General features: G+C 42.2%; 1 protein-coding gene across 9 annotated transcripts in view; it reads left to right on the forward strand.

Moving 5' to 3' along the window:
• Nucleotides 1-27247, forward strand: part of tnika (TRAF2 and NCK interacting kinase a) — a 61113-nt gene that overhangs the window by 3205 nt on the left and 30661 nt on the right. For all 9 annotated transcript variants that reach the window (XM_056393369.1, XM_056393372.1, XM_056393374.1 and 6 more), the window contains exons 2-4: nucleotides 8795-8860; nucleotides 25692-25748; nucleotides 26847-26972. In XM_056393369.1, the coding sequence (XP_056249344.1) occupies nucleotides 8795-8860; nucleotides 25692-25748; nucleotides 26847-26972 (249 nt within the window). The remainder of the gene's footprint in view (nucleotides 1-8794; nucleotides 8861-25691; nucleotides 25749-26846; nucleotides 26973-27247) is intronic.

A 27247-nucleotide genomic window follows, 5' to 3' on the forward strand; every position in this document is an offset into this window, starting at 1 on the left:
ACACACTCACGTGGGCACACACACACACACACACACATAGTGATACAAAGAGACAGACAGAGCTGAGTGGGAAGTAGAGTGTAGAGAGAAGTGGCTTTTCATGTTTGCTGTCTCTGTGCTTCTTCCCTTCTTGCTTTTTTTTTTTACTTCTCGCTCGCTTTTCTTATGCCTTGTCTGGTCTCTGCCACATTTGCTGGTGTCAACCCCAGCAGCACCTGTATAGATGCCTTCACTCGCGCAGGTAAAAAGCCAAAGTTAGAGGCAGTCACAGACACCTCGCCGCTCTTTCCTGTCTTTGCAACTGACATCGACAGCCAAAAGATCAGAGGAGGTCGAAACGCTGTGGTTTTTTAATACAAACAGTGGTTTTTATGTAAAGTGATGATGCGCACACGTGCACACAAACACACACACACGGGTCAGAGGCGTCACAAGCACGGGTTCATCCAGTCAGCTGACGAGAGCAACAGATGGTAAACCAGCAGGAAGTATAGCCACGCTCACAGGCATGCACGCACACGCTGGCAGTAGAGACGAGTGAGCTGTGCAGGGACTCAGGTGTGAGATCTGTGATGAAAGAGAGGGAAGGTGAGGATGAAGGGATGGTGACACGGTCAGAGAAAGAGAGGACAGAAGAAGAAAAAGAAACAGAGGGAGAGAGCAGTATCGATGGATTCAGAGAGAGAAACGGGACGTGTGGGGATGAATGCAGCTCAGAGAGACTTAGAGGAACAATGAGAGACGCAGAGAGCAGAGAGAGAGAAGAAGAAAGCGACAGAGGCTCCGCTCGGGCTAAAGGTGGAGATGTGACCAGTGACCAAAGTAGTCCGAGGCATAGGCCCCTCTCCAGATCTCCTCCCTCCCTCCCTCCCTCCCTCCCTCCCTCCCTCTCCATCCCTCGTTGCCCAGTAAGACCACATTCCTCGGCCGTTCACCATGGACGCCATAGTAACGGGGCCACAGCAGTGCCCAGGGCTTACACAGAGCTTATTCATGAATAGTCTATATACTGTATGGCAGTCTGTCGCTGAGAAATGCCCCTCTCCCTCCCACCCTCCTTTCTACTTTGCCTGCCTGCTTCTAGTTGACCTATTTCCCCCCCCCCCAAGTCACTGATGGAGCGGCGTCAAGTCTTTAATTCTCTGCTGCACTTATAAAAGCACCACGATGTACAAGCTGTACGCACTAAATAGGAAGTTCCTAATTTGAATCTGCCAAATTCCATTAGTAATCGCTGACATTTTACTAGAAATGTTCCTTTTTGATACTTGCAAGCTGATTTCAGGAATAATTACTCAGCCTATACCAAGTAAAGGAAGGATTTGTTGTCCAAAGAATTTTTTGGGGGAAATTCTCTCATGTTCAAGAAGGGAAGTAGTTTATGTTTCCTGCAAAAAAAACCCAAAACACCAGTGGTTTGTGTTTAGTGTAAGCACAGTTTCAGAGCAGGTAAAGTAAATATCATTCAAGAAAAAAGACATCACAGTCAGAGAGCCAAACTCTTTGATTTCCAAATGGCTTCCAATGGCAGAGCAAACTACTCACACAATCAGCAAAAATGTTGCCAGGACATGAAAGATAATAAACAGAAGCTGTGATCGTCTAGATTATAACTTTATATCATAACATTATGGTTCAGTATGCTTTGAAGACATTTTAGGATACATTAAAACATGAGTATACACGAGCGCACACACACTCTAACCCGCTTTTTTTCCTTCCTCCTGCGCTCTAACATACAAAGTATACTCTCTAACTTGATCTGAAGTGCTTGAAGGGATCATGTGCATGTAAACAAGTCCATAGTTGGAGCTGAATCCCTCCGTTGTGTCTGACTCACATGGTGCGGGGCAGGAAGGCAAGAAAGATGGATTGGATCAACAGAGGGAGAGAGCGGCAGGCGAAAAATTGAGAAGAAAAGATGAATGATGAGGGGGACGGAGGGATGGACGGAGAGATGACAGGGAAAGGTGTGAGATGACAAACTGGCAGAGACTGATGGAAGGCGAGGAGGGGATGGGCTCATTAGCATCGCAGAACAAACTCTGTGGCGCGGCTCATCTTCGGCGCGCTGTAAATCTGTGATTAAGAGTTGACTCCTGTTAATGTACTGTACATGTCTGGGTGAGATGTACTGGGAATTAGGCTACCACAGCATCTCCTTGTAAAAGCAAGCAGTGGTGAGCTATGTTGTTAAGTGTAAGTGGTTTTATAAGAGGCAGACCCGGCCCCAGCATGACTCCTATCATCCTCTTAGGGTCTCTAATTCAATCCACCTCACTTCTCTGTAATTCACTTTCAATGGACGCTAACAGCACTCACCTGGCTGCTGTCTGCTGCAAGACACATATACTAAACATACACAGTGGCCCTACATGGACTATTGAAGAAACAATCAAGGTGAATAAAGAATTAATCGCTTTCTGATTTTTTTTTTTTCCAATTTCTGTTTGATCCCTGACCTCTCACATAGTTAGGCATTTTACCCTACACACACTAAAAAGTATGCAGACTCAACTTATTTGAACTTGAGCTGGTAGATTTATTTGGCTTCTTGGGGGGGCGTGAACAAACTGTTAGCTTATACAGCTGATGTGGCTAACATTTTGGCAAATAGTTGCCTGCTTACACATCCAACGAACACAGTAACACTGATGTGGAGTTGTGTTTTGATTGCAATTCAAATATTCACTCTCCTTTTAGCCCTGTTTTGAATTTTTTTTGGCTCTTTAGCTGCTAATTGTACCCGCTACGTTTGCTAGCTAGCCGCTATCTCTGTCTGTTTGCCGCTCGGTCCTCGAGCGGTAGCACAAAGTGGATGTATTGGTGCTTTTTGCTGAAATAAATCTACCTGCTGGAAAGCATGGGTTAATGAGAGAGGGGACACTGAATCAGAACAGGAAAGTTGTCGGCTCTAAAGCCAAAACTGGAAGCATAAACATATCTAAGCTGCTTAGTGTGACTTAGTTACACAGGTGTTGAAACAATTAGTTGATTAATCGCTTTATTGATTGACAGAAAATTAATGAATGACTAATTAATGAACTAATTTTCTTAGTCTATTAATTGTTTAAGTAATTTATCAAGCCAAATGCTTAATGTTTGCTGGTTGCAGCTCCTCAAGTGTGAGGATTTTGTGGTATTCTCTTTTTTATGTCATTAGAAATCGACTGTCTGGTGGATGCATGGCTGTTGTTGAGAGAAAAATCAGTAAACAACAATGAATCAGAAGCAGAATCATCCAATAATGAAAATAATCCTGCTACTGTGCACATAGAGGCAGACAGTGGAGAGTATGTATATGAAGTGGGCCTAAAATATTCTTTTCATGAACACAAAGAACAAACTGATTTGTGTTTTGGGTCTGTAATGAGTGTACTGTTTTGATATTGCAGTTTACCCCTTCAGTAATTTGTGCCACTGTGTGAACACAACCTCACAGATTACATTTCACACATCTGCACCGATTTATTTCTGTTGTAGTGGAAGTCTAATATTCACTTACTGCACTGTCAGTGTTTTTACCCTGAGAGTCACACACCATCTCTATATCTGTCTTACATTATATTTTCTTCTAGTCCACACTGTCACATGTCGATACTGTGTAAAGAATGTTTGATCTTAAACTGAAACCATAACAGATAAATATCTCATGGTCAGGCCTCTGACTGTGGCGAATACACGTTACGTTCCTGGTTATAAAACTCATATCTGGAATTTACAGCCAGTTCTCTAGTGTCCCTCTAGTTTTCTTATGACTTTCAGGAACATGTTTGTTGTTATTTTAATTGAATGTGACACACTTGACATGATATGTACAAAAACTGAAAGTAGTTTTGCTAAAAATCGAGTAATTGTTCAACAGGTGTGTTTTGTTTGTTTTTTATATTTGGAAAAATGAAAGATGGTAGACTACAGATATTTGTCTGTTACATGTTTGTTGTTCTTGGTTTGGATTCAAGTGCTCACAATGAATCAGAAAGTTGAGTGTCAGCCAGAGACAAGCAAGCAAACAAAAACTGAGAGCTGCACTGGTTCTTGAGAAGTGCCTGAGAGCTCTTCAGGATTTGGCAAGTGACAATAGCTTAATAATTAACATTAATTGCTCAGCTTCCTCAATCAGCAAGTCGTTTCTTTGGTTGTCAGTTCAGAGAACTTCAAGGCACTCTGATGTAAATGAAAGGCCTCTAATTAAAGCACAAGGAATATACTGTATATGTGTTTCAGCTGAGGAATCTGCCAGGCTTTATGATGTTACATGAGCCTTAATGAGGAAAAGTCATTTAATTTCATGAAATAAAACAGTTATAATTAAAATCAAATTGACCCACGACATTATAGGAAGATTACAGAAAAAACTATTCGCCCTGAGAACTATTGCTGTAAGTGATCACATTACTAACCCACAAATGTTTACTTATAACTTGTCAGGAGTTGCGGTAAGGTAATGTATTATGGTCAGAGCTGCGTCACGTATCACCTTCGAATGTGGTTTTGCAGATCAGATTAAATGTACCCATAGCTATTTTTTTTTTCGCAGTGATCAGATTACCTGATTTTAAAGGAAGTTGTTTGTTCTTGTTTTAGACTTAAGCTTAGAGCTAGGTTTAGCTTTTGGTTAGGTAAGAGTTAAGGTTAGGAATGCAGTGGAGAGGATTAAGGTTAGGTTGAGGAATGAAAGAATGAATGCAGTCAGTGAAAGTCCTCACACATGTTATAAAGTGGCTTTCTTAAGAACTCCAGCCCTGCACTCTAAAACCCATTATTTCTAATGGCCTGTGCTGCACATGGACCGATATCCCCTGTTTGGAGAAAATAGTGGATTCAGTGCTGCATCTATCTCAGTGTCCTTGTGCCCAAAGTGGGTCCTACTCCATCCTACCTTTGCTCAAACGATGTTTTGAATATGGCACTGGATTCTGGCACGATAATATTGTTCCGTCTTCAGACTTCTAGATAAATGGTGAGTGAGGTTAGGCAAACTGTGTCCTATCTCAAAGACACTTGTGATACACATGCTATTGCTGTTGTTGTGTGAAAGGCCTTGCAAATGGAACTGTCCTCATAGAAATTGTGGGAAGTCATGTTACCTTGTGGTTTTGGAAAATTCTCAGACGTCTGGTCTGCTATGAATCAATTTCGAAAGATGGTGGATGATGTAAAAAAAAAAAAAAAAATCTGCACCGTCATTGGGGTTAAAGTAAATCTTTTGTCAAAAGTTGACATTTTGGAGAAATGATGTGTGTCTGTGTGTTTATCATGTGTCAGTCGGCATATCCTCATTCTTCCCTCTCAGCACTTTAATGGTGTTTTTTGAGCTATATTAATAACTTACTGCCATTCAGCAGCGTCAACGCGCCCGCACCCTGTGATTCATTCACCATCAGTGAGGTCATGTGGCAGTCATGTGACTCTGGCAAAAGCTCAGCACAAAACACAAATGGAGAAAAAGGGGAAGGGGACAAAAATTGCTCCAGTCATAGGGAACTCTAAACCACAGACACACAGACGTGCACACACACACACACACACACACGCACACACACGCACACACACACACACACACACACACAAACATGCAGACGCACTGACAAAGCCTGGTGCTCGCAGAGAGCTCATTCTGCAAGTGGCCTATAAAATATGAATGATATCGTGCTATATTTTTATCAGCGAGCCTGAGGACATGTATGAACTGGAGCAGCAAAAACGCTCTGTTTCTCTAGCCACAGCACTCATTCTGTATGCTGTGCGTGGAGGAAAGGAAAGCTCCACATGCATCCCTACATCAGGTGCTTGCGGTTTCTATATGCATATGCATTTATAGCATGCATCCGTGTGTGTGTGTGTGTGTGTGTGTGGCGATCATGAATTCTTTTTCATTATCTGAATGTTTTTGTTGTGTAAAAGCCGGAAGATGAAGAAGGCGCATTCTTAGATGTGTCCTGGGAGTTGCTGTCAGAACTTTGTATGCTGCTCTGAGAGTTAATTCACACAGCTGCCAAACACACACACACACACACACACACACACACACACACACACACACACACACACACACACACACACTTGGAGAGAGAAAAAGGAAGTGTGGGGAGGAAAACTCTACCTGCATCAGCTGAAGGCCTGATAGCAAGGCGAGCAGCTGCACTGCTTGCAGAACGCTGCTGTCTGCACTCTTGAAAGAGGCTTGCAGTCTCTCTCTCCGAATCCCTCTTTCGCACGTACACACGCGTTTAGTTAGACACACACTTTTCATTTTGTGCCCACTCACACTCGTTAGAACATTTGAACACTAGCCCTTGTGTAGGAGTGTGCTTTTGGCACAGTATGTGTGTGTGTGTGGTTATGAGAGTGTGAGAGAGCGAGACAGCGGGAGGATGTACTTGAGACAAAGTGTTAGAGAATGAGTTTGTTGCCGTTTGTGTGTGCGCGTGTGTGTGTTTGTATGTGAGGGAAAGTGCGTGTGTGTGTGTGTCTGCCGTACACAACAAAGAAAGAGGGGTGAAAAAAACGACAGGAAAAGGAAGGAGAGTGCAAGAAAAGCACAAGGCCCTATCTTCAGAAACAGCTGACAGGTTGACAGGTCTGCTGAGACCCGCAGAAACAAACATATATAGACAGAGCGAGGGGGGACGAAGAGAAGGAGAAGAGAGGGATGAAGAGCGAAAGTGGTGAAAGACAGGGAGGCATAAAGAAAGAGACAAAAAAACAGAAGTAAAAGATAGTGTTAAAATATAAGCACGCAAACATCTTGAGCATGTGTGTTGTATTATACTCCAGCATCCAAAATGTAAAGTCATTTCCTTCTCTGTGTACTGTGGCAACACACAGATCTGCATGTTGTGCGCGCGAAGATTATAGCTGAAAGTTCCACTGAAAAAATCAATGAAAGAAAAGCGCAGAAAGAGAGGTAGAGAAAGCAACAAAGAGACTGATAAACAAAAGAAGTGATGAGGTTATAGAGGAGAGAGACGGGGATGGAAATAGGGTGCGTGTGTGGCTCCTCAGAGTGGAAATAAAATGTTGCTTTATTGAGAGGGGAATAGTCTGTGAAAAGTGGATATCGTGTAATATCATCTGTCCTCCAGCTTTGCATGAGTCCCAGTTCAGAACTACACAATAGTGCAGTTTATTTTGGTGAATCAGCAACGAAATAAAGCCTCTAGCTTTGCCCACTGAAGAAGATCTCATTGTTAAACATCTTCTATGGCTCGTCCCGAGATGATAGTGTAGAACTATTTTCAAAAAGGAAAAAGGGGGGAAAAAAAGGATGAAAATGACTGTGGATATTGGTATATTTTGAACTGATGCAGTAGAATTTGCTGTAATCCACATTACAAGCAGTGTATTGTGAGAATTTAAAGCATAAGAGCCACATCACTCTCCAAGCCCACACTGCCTTTGTGTTATAAGGTCATTTACAATGTTGGACTGCTGATAATATACATTTACAGACACTGTGGACTTGAGTTCCTTGAGGTGACGAGGGCCCAAGACTAGCTACTGCCACCTCTGGTAGAGAGAATGAGGTATAAAGTTTATATAAAGTTTATACTGAAGCAAAATGAATGATGGTATGTAACATTTAGAAAACTTTATAATGGCATGGGTGCACAGGGAGAGAAGAGACACAAGAGAAGGGTAAAAGCCCTCAGTGTTTCTGGGACTCTGTTGGAATGAGAGGACTGTTAGCAAAAAGTACTTGTCCTGGACTCCGTCAGGAATGAAGGAGAGGAAGAGAGAACGCAGAGATAAAAGAGTGAGAGAGACATAGTTGGACTTGGTCTGGTTGGTGGAGCAGAGAGAGTGTGAAAGAGAGGGAGAGAGAGAGAGAGAAGAGGAAAGAGAGGGTGAATACCAGCTATTGTTGCAGCAACACGCAGCAGAGAGGAAGGGGGAGGTGTGTGTGTGTGTGTGTTTGTGTGTGTGTGTGTGTGTGTGTGTGTGTGTGTGTGTCTGTGTGTCTGTGTGTCTGTTTGTGTGTGCACAGAGGTCAGTGGGTTTTAAGCTCTGTTCGAGCTGCTCCTTGTCAGAGATGCGTTGAGTTCTGTGTTGGCAACCTAGCGACTGTGGGCTTAAATTATTAGCTGGTCTGGACACAAGCCTAAAACAATCCAGGACTGCATTTCAGACCAGTGTATCAACACCCAGAGAGCTCGGTTGGTAGAGCAAGACACACCAGCATGGCCTCGGTTAGAAGCGGTCACTGCTGTAATATGGAAATTAAGACAAAGAGTCTACAGCTAAGCTAGCGAGTCTGTGAGGCTGCTAATGCTAATTTCAGAAAGCTAGCTTGCTCATAAGGACAATGTTACATTGCTGATACTTAGCAGGTAACGTTTATCAACTTATTTTAGTGTGTTAGCATACTTTGCTTTGTTGCACTAATCACAAGGTTAAACTAGACGCAGTATTTAAATTATAATTTTGACTTGATAATGGCACTGGATGAAAAGCCAGTCAACCGTTATAACATTCTTTATATCAACCTCAGAGGAAAAGTCAGGGGATGACCAAAATTATTACAGTTAATCCCGAGGGGAATGTGAATGTCTGCAAAAAATTTCATGGCAATCCATCCAATAGTTATTGCAGTCATGACCCAAACTGGACTTTCCGACATTACCTCTGGACAGCCATGCTGCTAGTGTGGCTAAAAAATGCCATGCTTTGTTGTACATTTATTACTGTCTAAATCTGACTGAACACTGGATAACTTGATAACTGGATTACTTTGATGAATACTAGTCGTATTAATCTTAATAATCTTGCTATGTTTCCTTTGTCTTTCCAGGATCCTGCTGGCATCTTTGAGCTGGTTGAGCTGGTGGGAAATGGCACCTACGGGCAGGTGTACAAGGTAAGAATATGTACACTTGCATTAACAGACTTTGATACTCCTATCATTCTGATAACATGCTCCCTCATCTTATCAACTCTTGTTTACCTATATGGAATAAAAAGTACAAATGTGCAGTGTGACTGAAGGAAACAGAGAGGACAGGAAATAAAAGCAGTGCACAAGCTTGAGAGAAATGGAGTGAATGTAAAAGAGACTTAAATGCAGAGAGGAGAAGAAGAATCTGGGGCACATTAAAGTGCTTTTAGGAGAATTTCCTGTACTCTGTTTTCTTCTTTCTCTACTGTATTTACATTTCTTCCTATACCTCTGCAGGGGTTATTTGGTTTCCTGAGATGAGATATTTTAAGGGGAAGTGTCTTTGCCATTGACAGGAAGTGCTTGTGCTTGATCTGGCTTTGTGACATCGCTGTGGTTGGAGGTTTTTGCTGTCAGCTGGATTCAGCTGCTCACCGCTGTCATTTAAACATTATCTCCGCATCCATGTCACTGTCTGAACTTCCTCTTCCCTCCACGATGGCCCGCTGTTTCGGTGGTCCTCACTTCCTTTTCCTGTTTCTGCTCCTTCCTATCCTGCCACTCTGCAGGATGTTGCACCAGCAGTATGGCACTTTGTGTTTAACAACCTCTTTCTGGAATAAACATATGTTTGTTTCAATAAGTGACAGTATGGACATGTGAAGGCCCTTGTGAGTGCATTTATATTGTGTGTGTGTGTGTGTGTGTGAAAGTGTGTCTAATGGAGCAGAGAGTCAAGGTCAGCTGATAATGGAGACGGGTACTTTTTACAGCTGATTGGACCAGATTAAAGGTCAGGCAGAGGTTGGACATGCTTCTCCACACTTCTAGAAATAATCTGACATCCACGTGTGTTTGTATCTGCATGCGTGCGTGTGTGCGTATGTGTGGGTTAGCGACAGAAGGCAGGAAAAAAAACACAAAAGGAACGGAGAACAGGAGAGTTATGTGTATCCATTTATTGCTGACTCTGCTGTCTTGGTGAAAGTCACGGCTCATTTACTGGCTGACATTCAGCCAGTCTGTTCCTATACATTACTGAGCCACAGAATGCCTATGGCAACAGCACCGGCCTGTTGGCTCAGGAGCCCATTAAGCTCATCCACAGTGGTTTGTGATTGGGTGTTTCACAGCGTATAATTCCCAGCAGAGTCCACACTGAAGTTTATGCTATTGCTGCTGTTGGTTGACAGCTTCAGAAATGACATTCCCACTGTTCTATTTTCTATTATGTGACTATTTGTTCTTAAAATGTCCTTTTAGTGCAAAATATAATGAACTTTAGGTCACATTCAAAAAAAATAAAACGATAGATAGATTAAATTGCAACTATTTTGATTTTAGGATAATTAAGAAAGAATGCTAAACATTTCCTAGTACCAGCCTTTCAAGAATTTGCTGATTTGCTTTGTCATATGTGATAGGAAACTAAATATCTTCCCCTTTTGCTCTGTTGTTTGTACAAAACAAACAATTTGAAGATGTAACCTTGAGCTATAGGAAGTTGAGATAAGTATTTTTCACTATTTTCTGACATTTATAGACCAAGAGTTTAATAAAGAAGATAATCACAATATTAATTGATAATGAAAAGAATAGTCTGTTGCGGCCTTAAGATAAAATATGCATTTTTAATTCAAAATAATGGTATGAATGCGTTCTAGTGTGTAGTTTCAAATATTGCCCTTGAGTGCTGTAGAAGTAGGTACAGATGTAAACAGGGAAAGATTGGTCTCATACATACAGATAAGGAGCAGAGTCACTTGAGCAAAAATGCCATCTATTTTAAATTCCTCAGGCGATTGAGCTCCGTCGTCGAGGCAAGCCGCCTGAAGAGGATCAACTTCTCGTGAGCAGGTGAATCTCTGAGTCACTGAGATGATAAATTGACCTTCAGCCCGGTGGGTATAAGTGAACTGGAATTGCTCCGACTTTCTCCAAACCGTATTTTCGACGCCTGTAAAAGTAACACATAAAAATAGTGTATGTAGTTTTGGACTGTAGTATCCCTCCAGTCTGGATCGAGGAATCCTTGTCAGTGTGATGTGGAGTGAGCACAGGTGGAGTCTGAATGTGTGCTGAGATGTAAAGGTTAGAGTCAGACGGGCTGTTAACATGACTTTACTCCTCCTTTTGACTCCAAAAATAAATTCAATTTGCTCGGTGGCCAGGGTTCAGTTTTGCTCTGCAGTTTAAAAAAACACTGAGAATCACCAGAAAGCTCCTCTAGAACATACACAACCTACGCAAACTGCCTTTTATTTTGATCCTTGTTGAATGTAATTGCGAGATTTATGCAGATTAATAGCACATATCAACGTTATTTGATAAAAATCTAAATGCAAATTTACTTGTTTTTCATTTCAGTGAAATGAAAAAGTAATGATTTCTGTGGATAGACAAATTTAGGCTACATTTGGGATTATTAAAACTTTTATAACCTTGTCGGATGAAGTGAAAAATGCATCAGCAGCTGACATTTTGCAGATTTAAATTTTTATTGAACAGAAATCTGATATGAAAACATCACAAGACAAGGAACAGTAATGGAAAAAAGTTATTTCCACGTCTTCTTACATCAGGTACTTTGGTACTTCTTCTTCTCCCACAGCAAAAGCAAAAGCAAAAGCATGACTCTTGTCCCAGTCCACTGCATTCTGCTGCAATAGTTTTTACTCAGTGCACTGTGTAATAAAGCTAGAGATATGTAGGTTTATGTGTATGCATGCATCCTTTTGTGTGTGTGTGTGTGTGTGTGTGCGTGTGTGTGTGTGTGTGTGTGTGTGTGTGTGTGTGTGGTCAGCACAGTGCTTTATGGCGATAGAGGGCCAGTAATGTGCCACGTAGCTGCAGCTCTGTGATTCTGGGAGCAAGAGATAACAGGTTTATCAACAATCCCACTACACCATCTAGTTAAATGATACAGATCTGCCCCTCAGTGCTCCCCCCCCCCTCTCTCCATCTCTCTCTCTCTCTCTTTTTTTCCATCACATGTGCACCTATCATCTCCTCTCAATTAAAAAAGAAAAGTTGTCCCAGGTTGTTGTTTTTTCGTTGCAGTTTCCCTGTCAGCAAAAAGTAGTCCGGCCAAGAACAGTGATAGACGAGTAGCCGCAGTGGAAAGATAATTTTAGCTTGACTCCTGCCTCTGTCTCCCTTTCTCATCTTACATCTCTATGGTGGTTCTCTTTCCTTGTTTTTCCTCCTCTGTCTAATCACCCCCCCCACACCCCCCCACCCACCCCCCCTCGCTTCTTCATCCCTTCCTTCTGCACATTTCTCTTATCAATATGTAATCACGTTTTTCTTCTTCTTTTCTCTGTGTTTTTTGGGTTGAAACTTCCCCGGTGAGCTGTACTTAAGGGAGCAGCCTGTGCCTACAGTATGTGTATATATAGCTTCTACTGGCTGCTCTAAAAGGGCCATAAATAGAGAACACGGGTAATGCTGAATAATTAAACACATTCTCTCTCCACCCTCCCGTCCCTCCATCTTCTACACTCTCTCTCTGTTTCCTCCTTTAGCTCTCTCTCTTCCCCTCTCTCTCTCTCCAACTGTTGTCATTCTCATCATCTGCCTCTCCATCGCTCCGTCATTGGTATTTCCTCCTTTTATTTTGCCGTGTCTCTTTCCTGCACTCTCATCTCTCCAGCCATGCCCACTCCCTTATATATATATATATATATATATATATATATATATTATCATGCTTCTGTTTCTCTGCTGTCTCCCCCTTCTCTCTTTCTTTCTGATGCCTGTGAATATTTGATGGGGGTTATGGGAATTGCAGTTCTCCAAATTGAGGAAGCACTCATTGCTTCATATGGTACCACGGTGGGAGGCGGGAACGGGGAGCATCATTATTGACTAACAGACGTATTGATAATTGATTAATCACATCTCTTCGTCATTCGTGCAGGAGAAGTCATTTTTCTCCTTGATGGATGCAAGGACAAGTTGAGAGGGCAACCAATCATATCTCGGTCCCCCAAAAACACAAAAACAGCACCGACACACACGTTCAACACACACATGCACAAACAAGTGAACGATGACACAGTCAGCCCATTGTCTCATCGACTGTCTCCTCGGCTTTGGCAGCAATAAAACATTTCCTGTGTTTGTGTGGGTTTCTGTACGTGATTCATGAATGTGTGTGCGTGTGCATGTGCTGTTTTCACATACCTTCTCTCCATGACTCTGCTGTCTCCATGCAGCGAAGGAGCATGAGAACGAGGAGGCGACCAATCTTTTTCTCTCTGATGACAGAACACATCCACTCTGCTCCTCCTGAGGCAAAGTGCTCCATACACTCTTTAAATATTCACCAGTCACTCTGACACACACGCGCATGCACACATGTGCACACACAGTACAGCAAAAGTGACGGTTGGGGACCTGGGCCGCATGGGCTTTTATATGATCACCCACTGTGACAGCAAGTCTGTACAAAGAGCAGCTGCGTGGTTTCCATTTACTGCACTGGTGTGTGTCTGTGTATAAACCTGTGTGTGTGAACAAGGGTTTGAAGTGAGCATGTATGTGGACTGTGTTTGTTTCATGTTGTCAGCAGTCAAGGGGTTTATGTATGTGTGTGTGTGTGCGTGCGTGTGTGTGTGTGTGTGTGTGGGAAAGTCTTTTCATCATGATTTTCTGTTATCTTTAAAACTGATGAACAGTTACGACCACACACACCACAAGGCGTGTGCAGTTATGACTACAAGTCTTCGCCAATAATCTTGTTACCGTGGCAATCTGGGGTTTGAGAATGTAAACAGATGGATGGGATGTAGATTAGGATTGCAAAGAAAATGCTTCATCTCATTATCCAATCACACTTGTATCTTCCCCTCTCTCTCTTCCTCTCTCTCTATATGTCTCTTTATCATTTCTACCTGCAGCGTCCCTGTCTGTTTTCCACTCTGACCCACCTCCCCTCCCCCTCCTGCTCATCCACCTCCTCCTCCCTCCTCTGCTCTCTTAAGAACCAAATAAAACTTCAAAGATGTTTTTTTTTTCTATCTTACTTATCTGCTGGAAGTCACGCTGCAAAGGACTTTGGGAGATTTTTCTCTCTGCATGCTTGCCACAACCGCCCCTCCACCACACGTACACACGTGCACACACACACACACACACACACACACACACACACGAACACACACACACACACACACATACACAAACACACACACACACACACACACACACACACACACACACACACACACACACACACACACACACACACACACACACTTCAGAGGAGCAGCATGAAGTGAGGAAGCCTGGCATAAGAGTCTGAAAGGGGATGGAAGATAGAGTGACTTCATTTATTCCTCTTTGTTTGATGTTCTAAACTCCTCCTGCTAGTGTTTGACAGCAGGAAGGAAGATCAAGCAAGTGAGCATACACAGTGTGTGTCTCTTTGAAAGTAGTCATTGATAGACTATACTAAAATGGCAATCTGACAAATCAGTGGTCAGCTCTACTGTTTGTACTGAATATGTTATTTCTTCTTCCGTACATTATATTTATTTGATTTCAACTTCACGTCATTTTTTAACCAAAAAGATTGATGTAAAACAAGTCTTCCATAACTCACTCAGTAAGTGACATTCATTTACTGTTAGCAGTTAGTGCTGTGACTACTGATTATTTTCAGTTCTTCTTACAGGTCTGTCAATTCCTGTTTTGATTAATCAATTAATTGTTAAGACTATGAACTACTATAAACTAACTACTGATGTAGAAAGGAGTGAGTAATGACCTTAACAAGTTCCCAGAGCTCAAGGCGGGGCCTTGAAATTGCTTGTTTTGTCCGACCAGCAATCCAACTCTCAAAAATGTTTCATGTATTATCATAAAGACAAAGAAAAGCACAAATCTCACATTGGACATGCTTGAAGCAGCCTTGTTGCCACATTTCTCTGACACATTAAATTTCGATTATTTTTGGCAGATATTGCGGTGAGTCATGATTTCAGCTGGATTGGTCATTTTTGAGAATGTGATATTTAGGCCTGGGAGTGTCTGTAGCAGCACAATGCTCCATTTATGGTATGGTATGACATATTTATAGCTTTTACCAAAAAAATTGCAGCTCTTGGATTTTATTTGGGTTATTTTGATGAGAATAGCATGAGTGCATGATAGCATGAATTCTTTTCGACCCATAAATGAATGAATGAATCGTTCAATTTGTCAAAAAAAAATGTACAATCACCAAATTTGGACATGCATGTTTTTCATTGGACCGGAAAAAAATGCCAGTTTTACCTCTCCAATGACTTAAATAATGAATTACTTTTGTTCAACTGTTGTCGATCAATTTGCTGATTCAATTACTTCGTTTAATTTCAGGCATTCAAGTATTAGCTTGTAGGTGGTCAGCAGATAGTAAAATTATGTTGCACCATCAGCAAATTATAATTATAGCTCAATTCTTAAATAAGGTGATGAAATAATGTGGTTGCCATAAGGCTGCAATTTAGAATTTCATTGTTAGCAACAACACCCCAGTGGTACTCGGAGCGTAAATCATTAATCATCCTCCCCCTAGAAAATGTATAGGCTAGTCATGCTTACTGTGTCAGTAAATTGCAGTTAGCATGATAAGGAACTGACACTGGTAAATGAAGAAAGAATGTAGTACTGTACGGAAGCATTAGCGCTAATGGGAATGCTGTCAGAAGGTCTGAGCTGGGAGTGTCTGCGGGCTATAGGGCTCGGTTTGTGTTTGTGTGTGCACAGTGAGTGGATGTGTGTTTGTGTGTTTGCCTGTGTGCAGCACATGTCCCCGGTGTAGGGGCACTGCTGCAGATGTTTACACTTTGACTCTGTGCCATCGCCCCTCTCTATTGCTGTATTTTTGTTGTTTGGTTACACACGATGCTCTGACACTTACACACACACACACACTGCCATCTCTGGAGTCCTTATGAATGAACCGTGAACTGTGACTGAGGTGGATGTTGCTCGTTACCGTGGGAACAGTAGATGTGCTCTTTTTGTCGCATGCGGCGACACAAACACTCTCTCACACACACATACACACACACACACACACACACACACACACACACACACACACACATACACACACACACACGCTCACATCTGGCAGTGTGTTCATTAGCCTACATACATCCTCTCTCTGTCTTCCCCAAGGCCACACGCTCCACTTACCCACAATTCACTCCTGCCACCCAGACCAGGGTCAATTACCCATGCCTGATGTCAATAGCAATCTCTGTCTGTCTGTCTTTCTCATTCTCTCTCTCTTACTATTTGTTTTCCAGTGAGATCCTCTTTAATTGATAGTGCGCACTGTAAAGAGCTATTTAGCCGAGGCTTTTTTCCCACACTGCTCATCAATAGCTAAATCAATAACCTATAACCAGCTCTGACTCTCTCCATTATTCTTTGTTCTCTCTGGCCACTCCTTTTTCTGACTAATCTTCCTTTAGCTCCTCATTTGTGTTTTTTTTCCCTGCTCTCCTTCATCTGTTCATCTTTTCCATCCTTCTCTGCCCCCCCCCCCCCCCACCCCTCTGCCTTTTCCCACTCTCACCTCCAGTCTGTACAGTAAATCAGCTCGGCTGTTCGTTTGACCTCCAGAGCCGCTGGAGCGTGAGGCCCGATGTGCTGAACCTGCCGCTTTGCCTCTTCGCCGCAACCCTTCTCCTCCTCTTCCTCCGCCTCCGCCTCCTCCTCTGTAGTGTTCCCCCCGCTCCTGCACACTCTCTGACTCTCTGCCTGTGCTTGCTCTGCAGATGTTGTGGTGTCAAGTGAGTGAGTGGGTGCAGGCTACGCGGCTAACTGAGTGAATTAGTCATTGCGTGCATTAGTGAGTTAACCTGTAAATGACTGAATGAAGTATTACATTAACTATTTTAGAGGGGCATCTTACAGCTGTTTAGATGCATTTCAACAACATCAAGCTCAAAGAAAACAACATTAGTGCACAGTACATGTGTTTTTATATGAGCGGTGAGTTGGATCAGCCTCAAACGCCTTTGGGAACTCACATGTTCATCTTGGTAGGGCTGATTTATGTCAAAAGGACAAACCTTTACTGTTTTCTTGACCCTATACACATATCCACAAACACAAACTTGTGTACAGAGGCCCACAGATCCTTTTCACGTATGTAACTTTAAATCATATCTCTTATAATATGACTTTGTTTTCTGCCCATGTCTCTTCATCTTCAAGCAGCTTTACACCACGGCAGGGAGAGACAGATGTGCTTGTGTGTTTTTCCCTGTATTCGCTTCAGTTTAATGTGCCTGCATTTGTGATTATTTAGCACCGCGCCAAATCCCCTCCGTGACCCCCAGATTAGCCCATTTCTCGTCCGTTTGTGTGTCCAATGGCTTGTTAATTAGCTTGTAGTACTGAGAGTGGGCAGGTTAATGAGCAGCTATATTTCAGACTGCTGATAGATTATTGTTTCAGTAGGCTTTAGCCGATAACACCGGTTCACTCAGAGTGGAATCAACACGCGCTTGGCTGTCGGTCCGCAACGGTCAGCTCCGGTTTTTCCTGCAAACTCCCCTCGCCCGTCAATAAAAGCCCTCCGGACTGTTCTAAAGATCATTGCTCTCATCTTTCATCCCCTCATCGTTCTTCTTTCTTTCCTTCCTTCCTTCCTTCACCGCCGCTTTCATTTCCTTACAATCTCCTTCTCCCACAAACTCTCTCTACTTGTATATGTTTCCCTCATCTTCGCTCCTTTTAAATCTCTTCCAGTCTCAATCTTTCTCTCCCCTCTCTTCCTTTCTCATGTCTGAGTGTGAGAGCAGCCTCGGGGTGCTTCTATATTTCCTGGGCAGTGCAGTAGTAGATTGGAATGGAGGCCTTTGTCACTTTTATTTACTGCCTCACTGATTCCACAACAGCGTGCACGCGTGCGAGTGTGTGCGCTGGTCTGTGTGTGTTGGTGTGTGTGTGTGAGCACGTGTGAATGCAGAATGATTGCAGGTGTTTGAACTGCAATGAGGTGTGTCTGGGAGCATTGCCCCCTTATTTCTCTCGGCTCCTTCAAGCAGAACCGTTGTTTGTAGCGTTTGTTAGCCGAAAGTAGCTTTAATTCTGCATCACGGCTTCAACACCTGCCGCTGAGCATGCTGGGATTTTAAGCCCTACAGACTATAACCAGTGGGTGTTGATACCAGGGTACAGACTGAAACACTGGTTGTCTGAAATCCTTCAACCCTAAGACAGCTGAACCACAGTTTGGTGTGTATGAGTGTGTGTGTGTGTGTGTGTGTGTGTGTGACAGCAGTGGGCAACCTCCCTCCAGGACCTGCCTGTCAGAGACAAACAGAAAGAAAATGTATAGGGTGAAAGCCCAGGGGCCACATCCCATAGCCCGTCTCTCCCTTGTGATACCGTTACCATGCCAACAGGCTTGATGCCAGGAGAGCATGCTTAGATGACATCCAGTCAAATCTTGCCTGATGTCTGTGTGTTGGTGTGGATTATCATGACAGCACAGATTAGGATTATGGTGTGACCCATTTCCTTTTTACAAAGAGCTGGCGACACAATCTGCCAATTCATTCCCAGTTTAGTGAGTGTGTATGCATTCATGTTTTTTTAGCACTTGTTTTCCTGTTGTTCTTTGCAAAGAAGAGACTGATGCAGGTTATAGAACCATGTTTGCCCGACATCGCTGAGTCTTTTAAAATCTTGCAAAATGTCTGACAAATGAAATAATCGTGTCAACGCTCTAGTTCATTAACTACAAATCAAGTGGACTGTAGTGCACATTATTGCTAAAAAGCATTACAATTAATTAAGTTGTCAGACAATTAAAGCTAGATGACGAATGATAACCAAACACAGTGCTGCATGTGTACAAACGGATCATTTGAAACTGGTTGTTGCTAAAAAGGTTCCTCTTTTGGCAGTCAGCTCTGAAATGTCAGATGTCACAGAAACAACAAGTACAATAGGGTTTTCCCCAGGAACCTTTGGCAGGTGTGTTAGACTGGCACATTTTATGATCAGTTAGCACATAAAAGTCTAATCCTAGTCCTTTTAAAATACCGTAGGAAACCCTGTAGTTTTCTTTGAAAAAAAAAAATACCGTACTTGCAACTGCAATTGAACAGTCCACCAAAATGAACATCTTAGGTTTCAATTCTCTGCAAGGTGATTTTTAATGTTCTTGAAATTAGTAAAAACCAATGGCTTCCTGGAAAGTATAGGAAATCAATCTTAATTATGATAAGATTTTGGACATGGTCCCCAGTAATGAGAATTGTAGTTAATGGGCTAAAACATGCAGAACCCCCAGTGTAGGTGTTTGAATATCTGTAAATGTTAATATTAGAAATTCAAAGAAAATAAAATCAAGTCAGGATCCATTTTTAAATCAGGCAGCTCATGTGTTTCAATGTAAAACTTGGATGGTTTCTTCTTGACCTTGCAGCTTGGCCACACAGTGAGCACACACACCGAGGACAGATGCACTGTGAAATTCAGCTCTCTCAGTGAACTAGTCTTCTGCTCATGCACTCATCACTTCTTGCTACCTACTTCTACCCCCCCCCCCTTCCTTTCCTCACCCAGTCTCTTCTTCTAAATAACAACTCTCCCATATCAGGACAATAGTCTCTTATTCCCCCGTCCTCTCTCTCTTTCTATGAGTGTGTCTGTGTGAGTGTGTATGTGTATGTTTAAGTCTTGTGCCCACTGTACTCTGGCCAGCCAAGACTGTTGCTAGGCTACGACAGGAAGTGTCCTGCATAGTAAATGTGTCCGAGAGGGGGTGGGGGGTTCTGTGTAATTGACTTGGCAAGGGCATGGACGCGCACACAAACAAATAAAATACACACACACACACACACACACACACTGTAGAAGGATTTTCTCTCTCTCACACACACACACACACACACACACACACACACACACACACACACACACACACACACACACACACACACACACACACAGAATTTCTGTGTATCATGACATCCACCAGCAGGTTGTATTAAGGTAGTGGTTAGGCTACATGAGAATGATGAAGAGATGCTTCCCTCTGTAGCCTGCAGTACTTGTGTGTGTGTTTGTGTGTGTGTGTGTGTGTGTCTGTGTCTGTTCCCCTTAACATTCAGCTCCATATAGCAGCAGAAAAATCGTAAAAGCGAATCATTACACACACTCACACACACTCATGCACAACCTCCTCGTCTTCATCCCAAGCCACACACATCCTCACACATCATACCAAGCAGTCTGCCTACCTTCCTCCATAGGCTGCAAGTGCTTTACTGGCGTTTTACTGTCACTTGGCAGGTGCAATTAATCACAATTATGTGTTGATGATAATTGCTGCTAGAGGTGCAGCTACTCTGTGTCGGTCTGACAGCTCCCTCATGCTGCACATGGAAGGGAACAAATGAGATGAGATAGCACTGTGCTATCAGAGCTACAGTTACAGTATGAACTTATATGGACAACATGATGAGTGGTTCTGACTTTGAGCAGGATACTCAGCAACAGACAGTAACATTGGTAATTATACTTGTGCTGAACCAATTGGTCGATTGAGAGAAGATGAATCGCAATCAGTTCATTAACCTCTGGGAACTTTGGAGAAACATTTACAACATTTTCTAAAAAACTAAATGATTAATAAGTTTGTCAAAATAGTAATGATCGTATTTAGAGCTGAAACAATTAGTAAATCAATCAAAAGTTTTCAATTAAAAAAAAGCCAAATTTTTCCAAGTTCATGCTTCTAAGTTGCAGTGATATGCTGCTTTTTTGTATTATGTGATAAAACATTGAATATCCTTTGGTTTGGGAATGAATACAATCTGTATTTTCAGCCTAAGTCAGATGAATAAGAATTGTTGGTAGTTGCAGCCCTTACCTGCTCAGTCTTAGAAAAGTTTTAGACTTTATAAACATGTTAGTTATTCCAAGGCTTTTTTGTTTAACTGCATTAAATAAGATCTGTTTGAGATGTTTGATTTGTAAACAGAGTAAACCCCTGATTTATTTACAATCTAATCAGCAGTCTCAGAAACATCAAACACAATAAATGGACAAATAAACAACCAAAGCGGAGGGAGAGGAGTTGATAATCTATTATCTTTTAGTTTATTAATGAGACAATAACCATTAACACAATAACCACGCATCCTATTCTCCTGACCTTGGTTTATGAAAGCATACTCTTATTTTATTTTGGTGGAACCTCTAGTCCATTTTGAATTCCCGACTCGTCCAGCAGTTTAAGAAAACACTGACCTGCAGGGAGGACGCCGAGTAATGACTCCTCCGTGATATGGCTGCCTGAAGGCTGATTGGAGATCAGTTTGGTATCAGTTTTGCTGCCTCCATCACAGCATGGCCATTCAAGCGTAGCAAACATAGTCAATTTGGTCTGTTATCGCTCAAACACACCTGGTCAGGCAGCAACGCGGCTCTTTGTGGGTGTGTGTGTGAGTGACAGATGTTTTGCTATCATATTTGGTCAAAAATACCTCTACAGGATTAAGGAGGGGAAAAAATATGGTGGATTGGACACATGATTTCCTAGACCTCATTTGAAATGTCACTGTGATGATTGAAGTTAATGCACAGCATACTCAGTATAATCACAGCTGGGAGGTATTAGATGAAAGCTTTTGTGTGCAGAAGAATATATATATGTGTTTGCTTTGCTTTGTGGAGGCACTCAGGCCCGCATCAGTGCATTGTGGTTCACAGAAGGCGCGAGATGCATTAGTAGAGGCAAAGTGAATGGGTTGCAAGAAGTCCATGGTTTGTGTCATATTTGCTTGTCAAGCTCAAAGCTGAACACTGTTTCACTGGCATTAGTGTTCAGCTCAGTCATGTTCATGTAGGACCCGTTTTTCACAGGCCACTGGTCTGAGCTGCGAGGCATGAGAGAGACGGAGAAAGAGAATACAAGGGACAGGGAGAGGGGAAAGTGAGCGACACATTTAGAGGGAGGAAGGGAGAAAATAATGAAAGGCATACAGAGTAGATTGTGTGAAGTTAAGAGGGTTAGATAGTGAGAGAGAATCAGAGGGATAAGAGAGAAAGAGAGAGAGCGAGAAAGAGAGAGAGAGAGAGAGGCAGAGGGAGAGAGTGAGAAACTGCAGATCTAGGTCAGAGAGGCAAAGCAGTCAACAAACGAGTGGAGGAAGGGATGAACAGGCCTGTGAGGCTCAAACATGCTCGTTCTGAATGGGACAGATCAGGGAGAGAGTGGGCCATCCCTACGAGAAAGACAGAGATGGAAGGACAACACTGTGAAATCTTCTTTTTCCATTATTTATCATTTTTAGGGCTGCAGCTAATAATTGTTTTCATTTTTAATTAAGAGAATAGTTAAACATGAGAAAATAAACACCATTCTTAAGAAAGGAGCTGGAATTAGCATCTATTTAGCTTAGCTTAGCCTAAACTAAAGACTGGTCGCTAGCAGAAACGGCTAGCTAACTAAGCTGGGTTTGTCCAATGGCTACCAGCATGTATAACGCTCACTAATTAAATATTAAATATTATATCTCTTGTATAATCTGTGAACAAACAGAATTATAAAAAGCAATAACTTATGGTTTTGTTTGGTGCTACATGCTACTATTGTGGACAGATAATCTGTTGTTTGTCAGGAAATTAATTTAAAACCATACTATATCTTATTGTTGTTTTTACATTTGGAATAGTTTTGAACCATGGAGAGAGCAAAGGCTAGCTGCTTACCCCAGCTTATGCTAAAATAAACTAAGCTAAAATAAGCTAAGCTAAGCTAAGTTTAGCTAAGCTAAACTAAACTAAGCTAACAGCATGTTGGTTCTAGCTCCATACTTAATGCACGAGCATGAGAGTAGTATCAATCTTCTCAACAACTTCTCAGCAGAGAGCAAGTAGCCTAAGTGTTTTGTCTTTTTTTTTTAACCATTTGCTAAAAGCAGTTGCTTGTTTTGTGTGACCAACAGTCCAAATCCCAAATTAATTCAACTTACAATGACAAGAAAGCCAGGAAAGTAATTTTAGCTTGATAAATATTTGTTGTTGATGAAACACTTAATTGATGGATTCATTGTTTTGATATCATTGTTAAACACATTATCCTGTTCACTGCTTTGGAAATACTATTTTAGTTGACATTCATATAACCGATGCCCACCTCTTTCCATTGTCTATGAATTTGAAAACAAATGAACAGGGAGAGGACAAAGAAAGCGCGAAAGATGAAGAGACAGTGCTAATTCCTTTCTGTTGCTCCTTTCACACTTGGTCATTTAATAAGGCTGGATGATATTACTGCTCCAGCAGGGAGGGAGATATGGAGGGAGGGAGGTTGTCAGGTGGCTCAGAGTAATGAATCCTTATCCAGCTCTGATGATATCCATGTCCAATATCTATTTGACACATTCTCTCTCTCGATCTCTTAGTCACTCTCGAACTCCCTCAATCATTCTCTCTCCCTCCCTCTCCATGTCTCTGTGTGCACATGTGTGGGTGTTTGTAAGAGTTTTTCTGTCCGTGCGAGTAGTGGAAAAAAAGGGGATATCTTTTTGTATTTTGTGTGTGTGTCTGTCAGTGTGTGTGTGTGTGTGTGTGTGTGTGTGTGTATGTGTCTGAGTTTCTGGTTGGTAAGTGGCTGTAATTCCTTTGTTGGTCTCCAACAAAGCCAGTCCTTGTGCTCGTGGAATTGGGGCAGTCTGATCCTAATGAGAAATCCCTGTTCAATCTTTCCAGCTCTTTTACTCTCACAGAATCTGGACTCTTGTGTTTGAGTGTGTGTGTGTGTGTGTGTGTGTGTGTGTGTGTGTGTGTGTGTGAGAGAGAAAAAGAGAATGATCATAGTCTTCAACCATCCAGTGGTGCTTAGTTTGCATTGTGTGGTGCTGGATTGTGACACAGTGAATTATCATATTAAAAAGCCTAACTTTCTTTTTAGCAATAAATCAGCAAGTTTAAAAGGTTTAAAAAGTTTTTTAATCCCGGAGGAGGTGTTTAATGAGAAGTTGAACTCATGACTATACATTCCCCTCATTCTGGGACCTCCGCTGATGTTAATGTATTGCCAGTCATCTTATGGGAACCCACCAATTGGCAGGCCTATTGTGAACTAGAGTTTTATTCCTACTCACAACTCAACAACATGATTTCTTCCTTCAATTAAAAAAAAAACTGTGGTGACTTTTAATGCATGTTAAACAAGTGGAGCAGTTTATTTACTTGTAATATTGTTTTTTTCTTTATTTAATCAGTCTGTAATTTTTGACCCCAGTCTAAACACCAGGGGACCTAATGAGTAAAAACATCACTTTTTGTCCTCAGTGGAGAGTGTGAAGGAGCAAGTAAACTATTGAGTTGCCTACATTATTTCACAGTTAATAACATAACCCCCAACTACTCACAAGCTATTCATCAAGTGAAGCGGGTTTTGGCGAGCCTGTGGGTACAATTGATCTGTTAAAACGGCATAAAAATAGAATGTGAAGCGGTGAGAATGACTAATGACCAGTGGCAGGGTGCAGAGACTATCCTGTTACTGTAAATTCACTCCTGCAAATGAATTGCAAAGCAATGAAAGCACAGAGTTTCAGCCATAACATGGCTCTGTTCTGATTCCTCGCTTCTGCTTTGGCTGAACGCTCTTTATCAGGACGGCCCTTCGATTAAAGCCCTCAGGAGGTGCTTTAGAGCCAGACCCTTAATGCCATCTGGTTCACAACAATTCCACCACGAAAACAGTCCGGCCCCTTGTTTGGTGTGTTTGTGTATGTGTGCGCTTGCCTGTGTATGTGTGTATGTGTTTGTTTGTTTGCTTGTTTGTGCCACTGCTGCTAAGCTGCTCTGCTCAGACTGTAACATGCTAATCAGTTGAGTCCAGACAGGTGGAAGTAATAGCCGTCAGTGGTTTTAGCGTCTCCGGCCCAGTTAGCTTCATTAGCTAATCACAGCCACAGATGCTCTGTTGCAAACAAACCACTTGGGCCTTCCATTTGCCCCTCAGCTTCCAGTCTCCTGGTTCCTCGCCTCCTAGCTCCCCCAGGCATCTGCCTAGCCTCAATATTACACAACACAGGCGGGTCTGTGGATCGGTATCTGTGTGTCCCCTCTATCTCTTGTCTGTTATCTCAAACCCAAGTCAAATACGTTTTTACCGAAGTGCAAGCCGCCGTTTTTCAGATTTATACTGACTGGACAACGAGTCAGATCGCAGTGACAGACTGGGGTGTCCTTTTCACCTAGCAGTCTGGTGCGAATACTGTCATTTCCTCGACTTGAATATTGTCAGGGACACTATAATTCCTGTTGCTCTCAGCTGTGAACTACCACAACCCTGCAAGCCATCACTTCTGACCACATGAAAGTGACATTTGTCCACATACGGCGCATAACTGGAAAGTTTGACTTTAACCTGCGATAGCTGATTTTTTTAGTCACTTGGGAGCAGCAGAAACAAGATGATTATATCTGCTTCCAGAAGGATTCCTGCTCTTAAAAATGTTAATGGTGTAAACAAACCTTGATGACTTGAACCCTGATGGCCTACAGGTTTAAGACACTGACCATGAACTGCCCTCATTTTCTGTCACTGTCAAGCATCTAATAAGTCTAACAAAAAGTCATGTGACATATTATATTTGCCACTGACTAGTCTGTTTATCATATGTTTTTGAATGGAGCGTAAAGTTTGACTAAAAGAGAACGATTCACAGTTGTTTAGTTGTGCTACATTTTCTTGAGAGAACTGTAAACTTCGGACACTGACATGTTTCCTCCTGTTTCTCTGTCTGTCCCTCTCTTTTCCGCCTTCCACCAGGGTCGCCATGTTAAGACGGGGCAGCTGGCAGCCATCAAGGTCATGGATGTCACCGGGGTAAGGAACACACATACGCGCACTCTGTGGCACTCACTCTCACACACACACACACACATACCCACGCACAGTAAATCATCTCAAGTGATTATACCATCACCGACCATGTCATCTAATTATAAGCGATGAGTCAGTGTTGGAGTGTGTGTGTGTGTGTGTGTGTGTGTGTGTGTGTGAGTGTGTGTGTGTGTGCGTGTGTGTGTGTGTGTGTGTGTGTGTGTGATGTGGCAGAGAGGAAATGAGGACAGGCCCATTGCCTTGGTAATATTAGTTGGAGGTATTAGGACAGCAGTGTGGTCTCAGGTGTGTCTGTAAAGCAGGAGGGAATCTCAGCTATATTTAGACATCCTCTCACCATACGCCTCTCTGTCAGCACTCAGCTGCCAGCAACACAATGAAGGTCTGCAGGAATGAAGCAACAAAGGAACTCATGAATGGCTGAATGAATGAATAGGAGCACGAATGAATGAATGAGTGAGCAAATTAACATATGCAGAGATGTGTATTGAAATGAACTTCCGAGCAAATGGAGTAAATCAAACTGTGTATAAATTACTTAAGTGTGAATAAATCTGCCTAAATACAATAAAAATGAATGGCGGTGTTAATTAATGATCGAAAATGAAATAAAGGCCAAACACATAATTGCTAACGAAATGAGCTGCTACTGTACAAAATCAGCTTTTTTTTAAAACAAGTGTCTTTGTTTTCCTCACCAATGAGCATTAAATTGGAGTAATCGAGGCATAATTTCCTGACGTTCTGCATAATGAATAAGAAATTACATTTTTAAGTAAACCAACTGCCACCATAACAACTTGTTTCAGGCTACTGCTTTTGGCTTTGTGGCGCTAACCCTTTAAAATGAAAGTAATTAAAAAGTCATGCTGTTATTGTGGATAATTTAGAGCCCAGTTGTGTGCTTTGCCGAAAAAAATAAAATAAATAAAGACACATATTTCAGGATTTAAATGGATTCAACATGCTAATTCATCAAATCGACCTCTTTCACCCTACCACCATGCTATTACAGATGTCTGAGGGGTCACCAATAGAGGTCATGCTTTAACATCTGTTGTCTCTTCTCGTGTCCATCAGGATGAGGAAGAGGAGATTAAAGCGGAAATTAACATGCTGAAGAAGTACAGTCACCATCGGAACATCGCCACCTACTATGGAGCGTTCATCAAGAAAAACCCTCCTGGCATAGATGACCAGCTATGGGTAGGCATCATTATTGTGTGTATGTGTGTGTGTGTTTTTTTTTTGTGTGTATGACAGGAAGAGAAAATGGATGTAGTCTGTTGGAAAAACTCAGCAAAACAGAAAGAAGTGACTTTCAATTTTTCACTGTTACATTTATGTGAAAGAAGCGAGTGTGTAGTTTGCTCATGCACGCAGTGACTCTACATTTGTGTGCACTGGAATATCTATATATACTTAACGTGTGTGCGTGTGTGTGTGTGTGTGTGTGTGTGTGTGTGTGTATGTATAAGTGT

This window comes from Seriola aureovittata, chromosome 13 (genome assembly GCF_021018895.1).
Source record: "Seriola aureovittata isolate HTS-2021-v1 ecotype China chromosome 13, ASM2101889v1, whole genome shotgun sequence".
Taxonomy (NCBI): Eukaryota; Metazoa; Chordata; class Actinopteri; order Carangiformes; family Carangidae; genus Seriola; species Seriola aureovittata.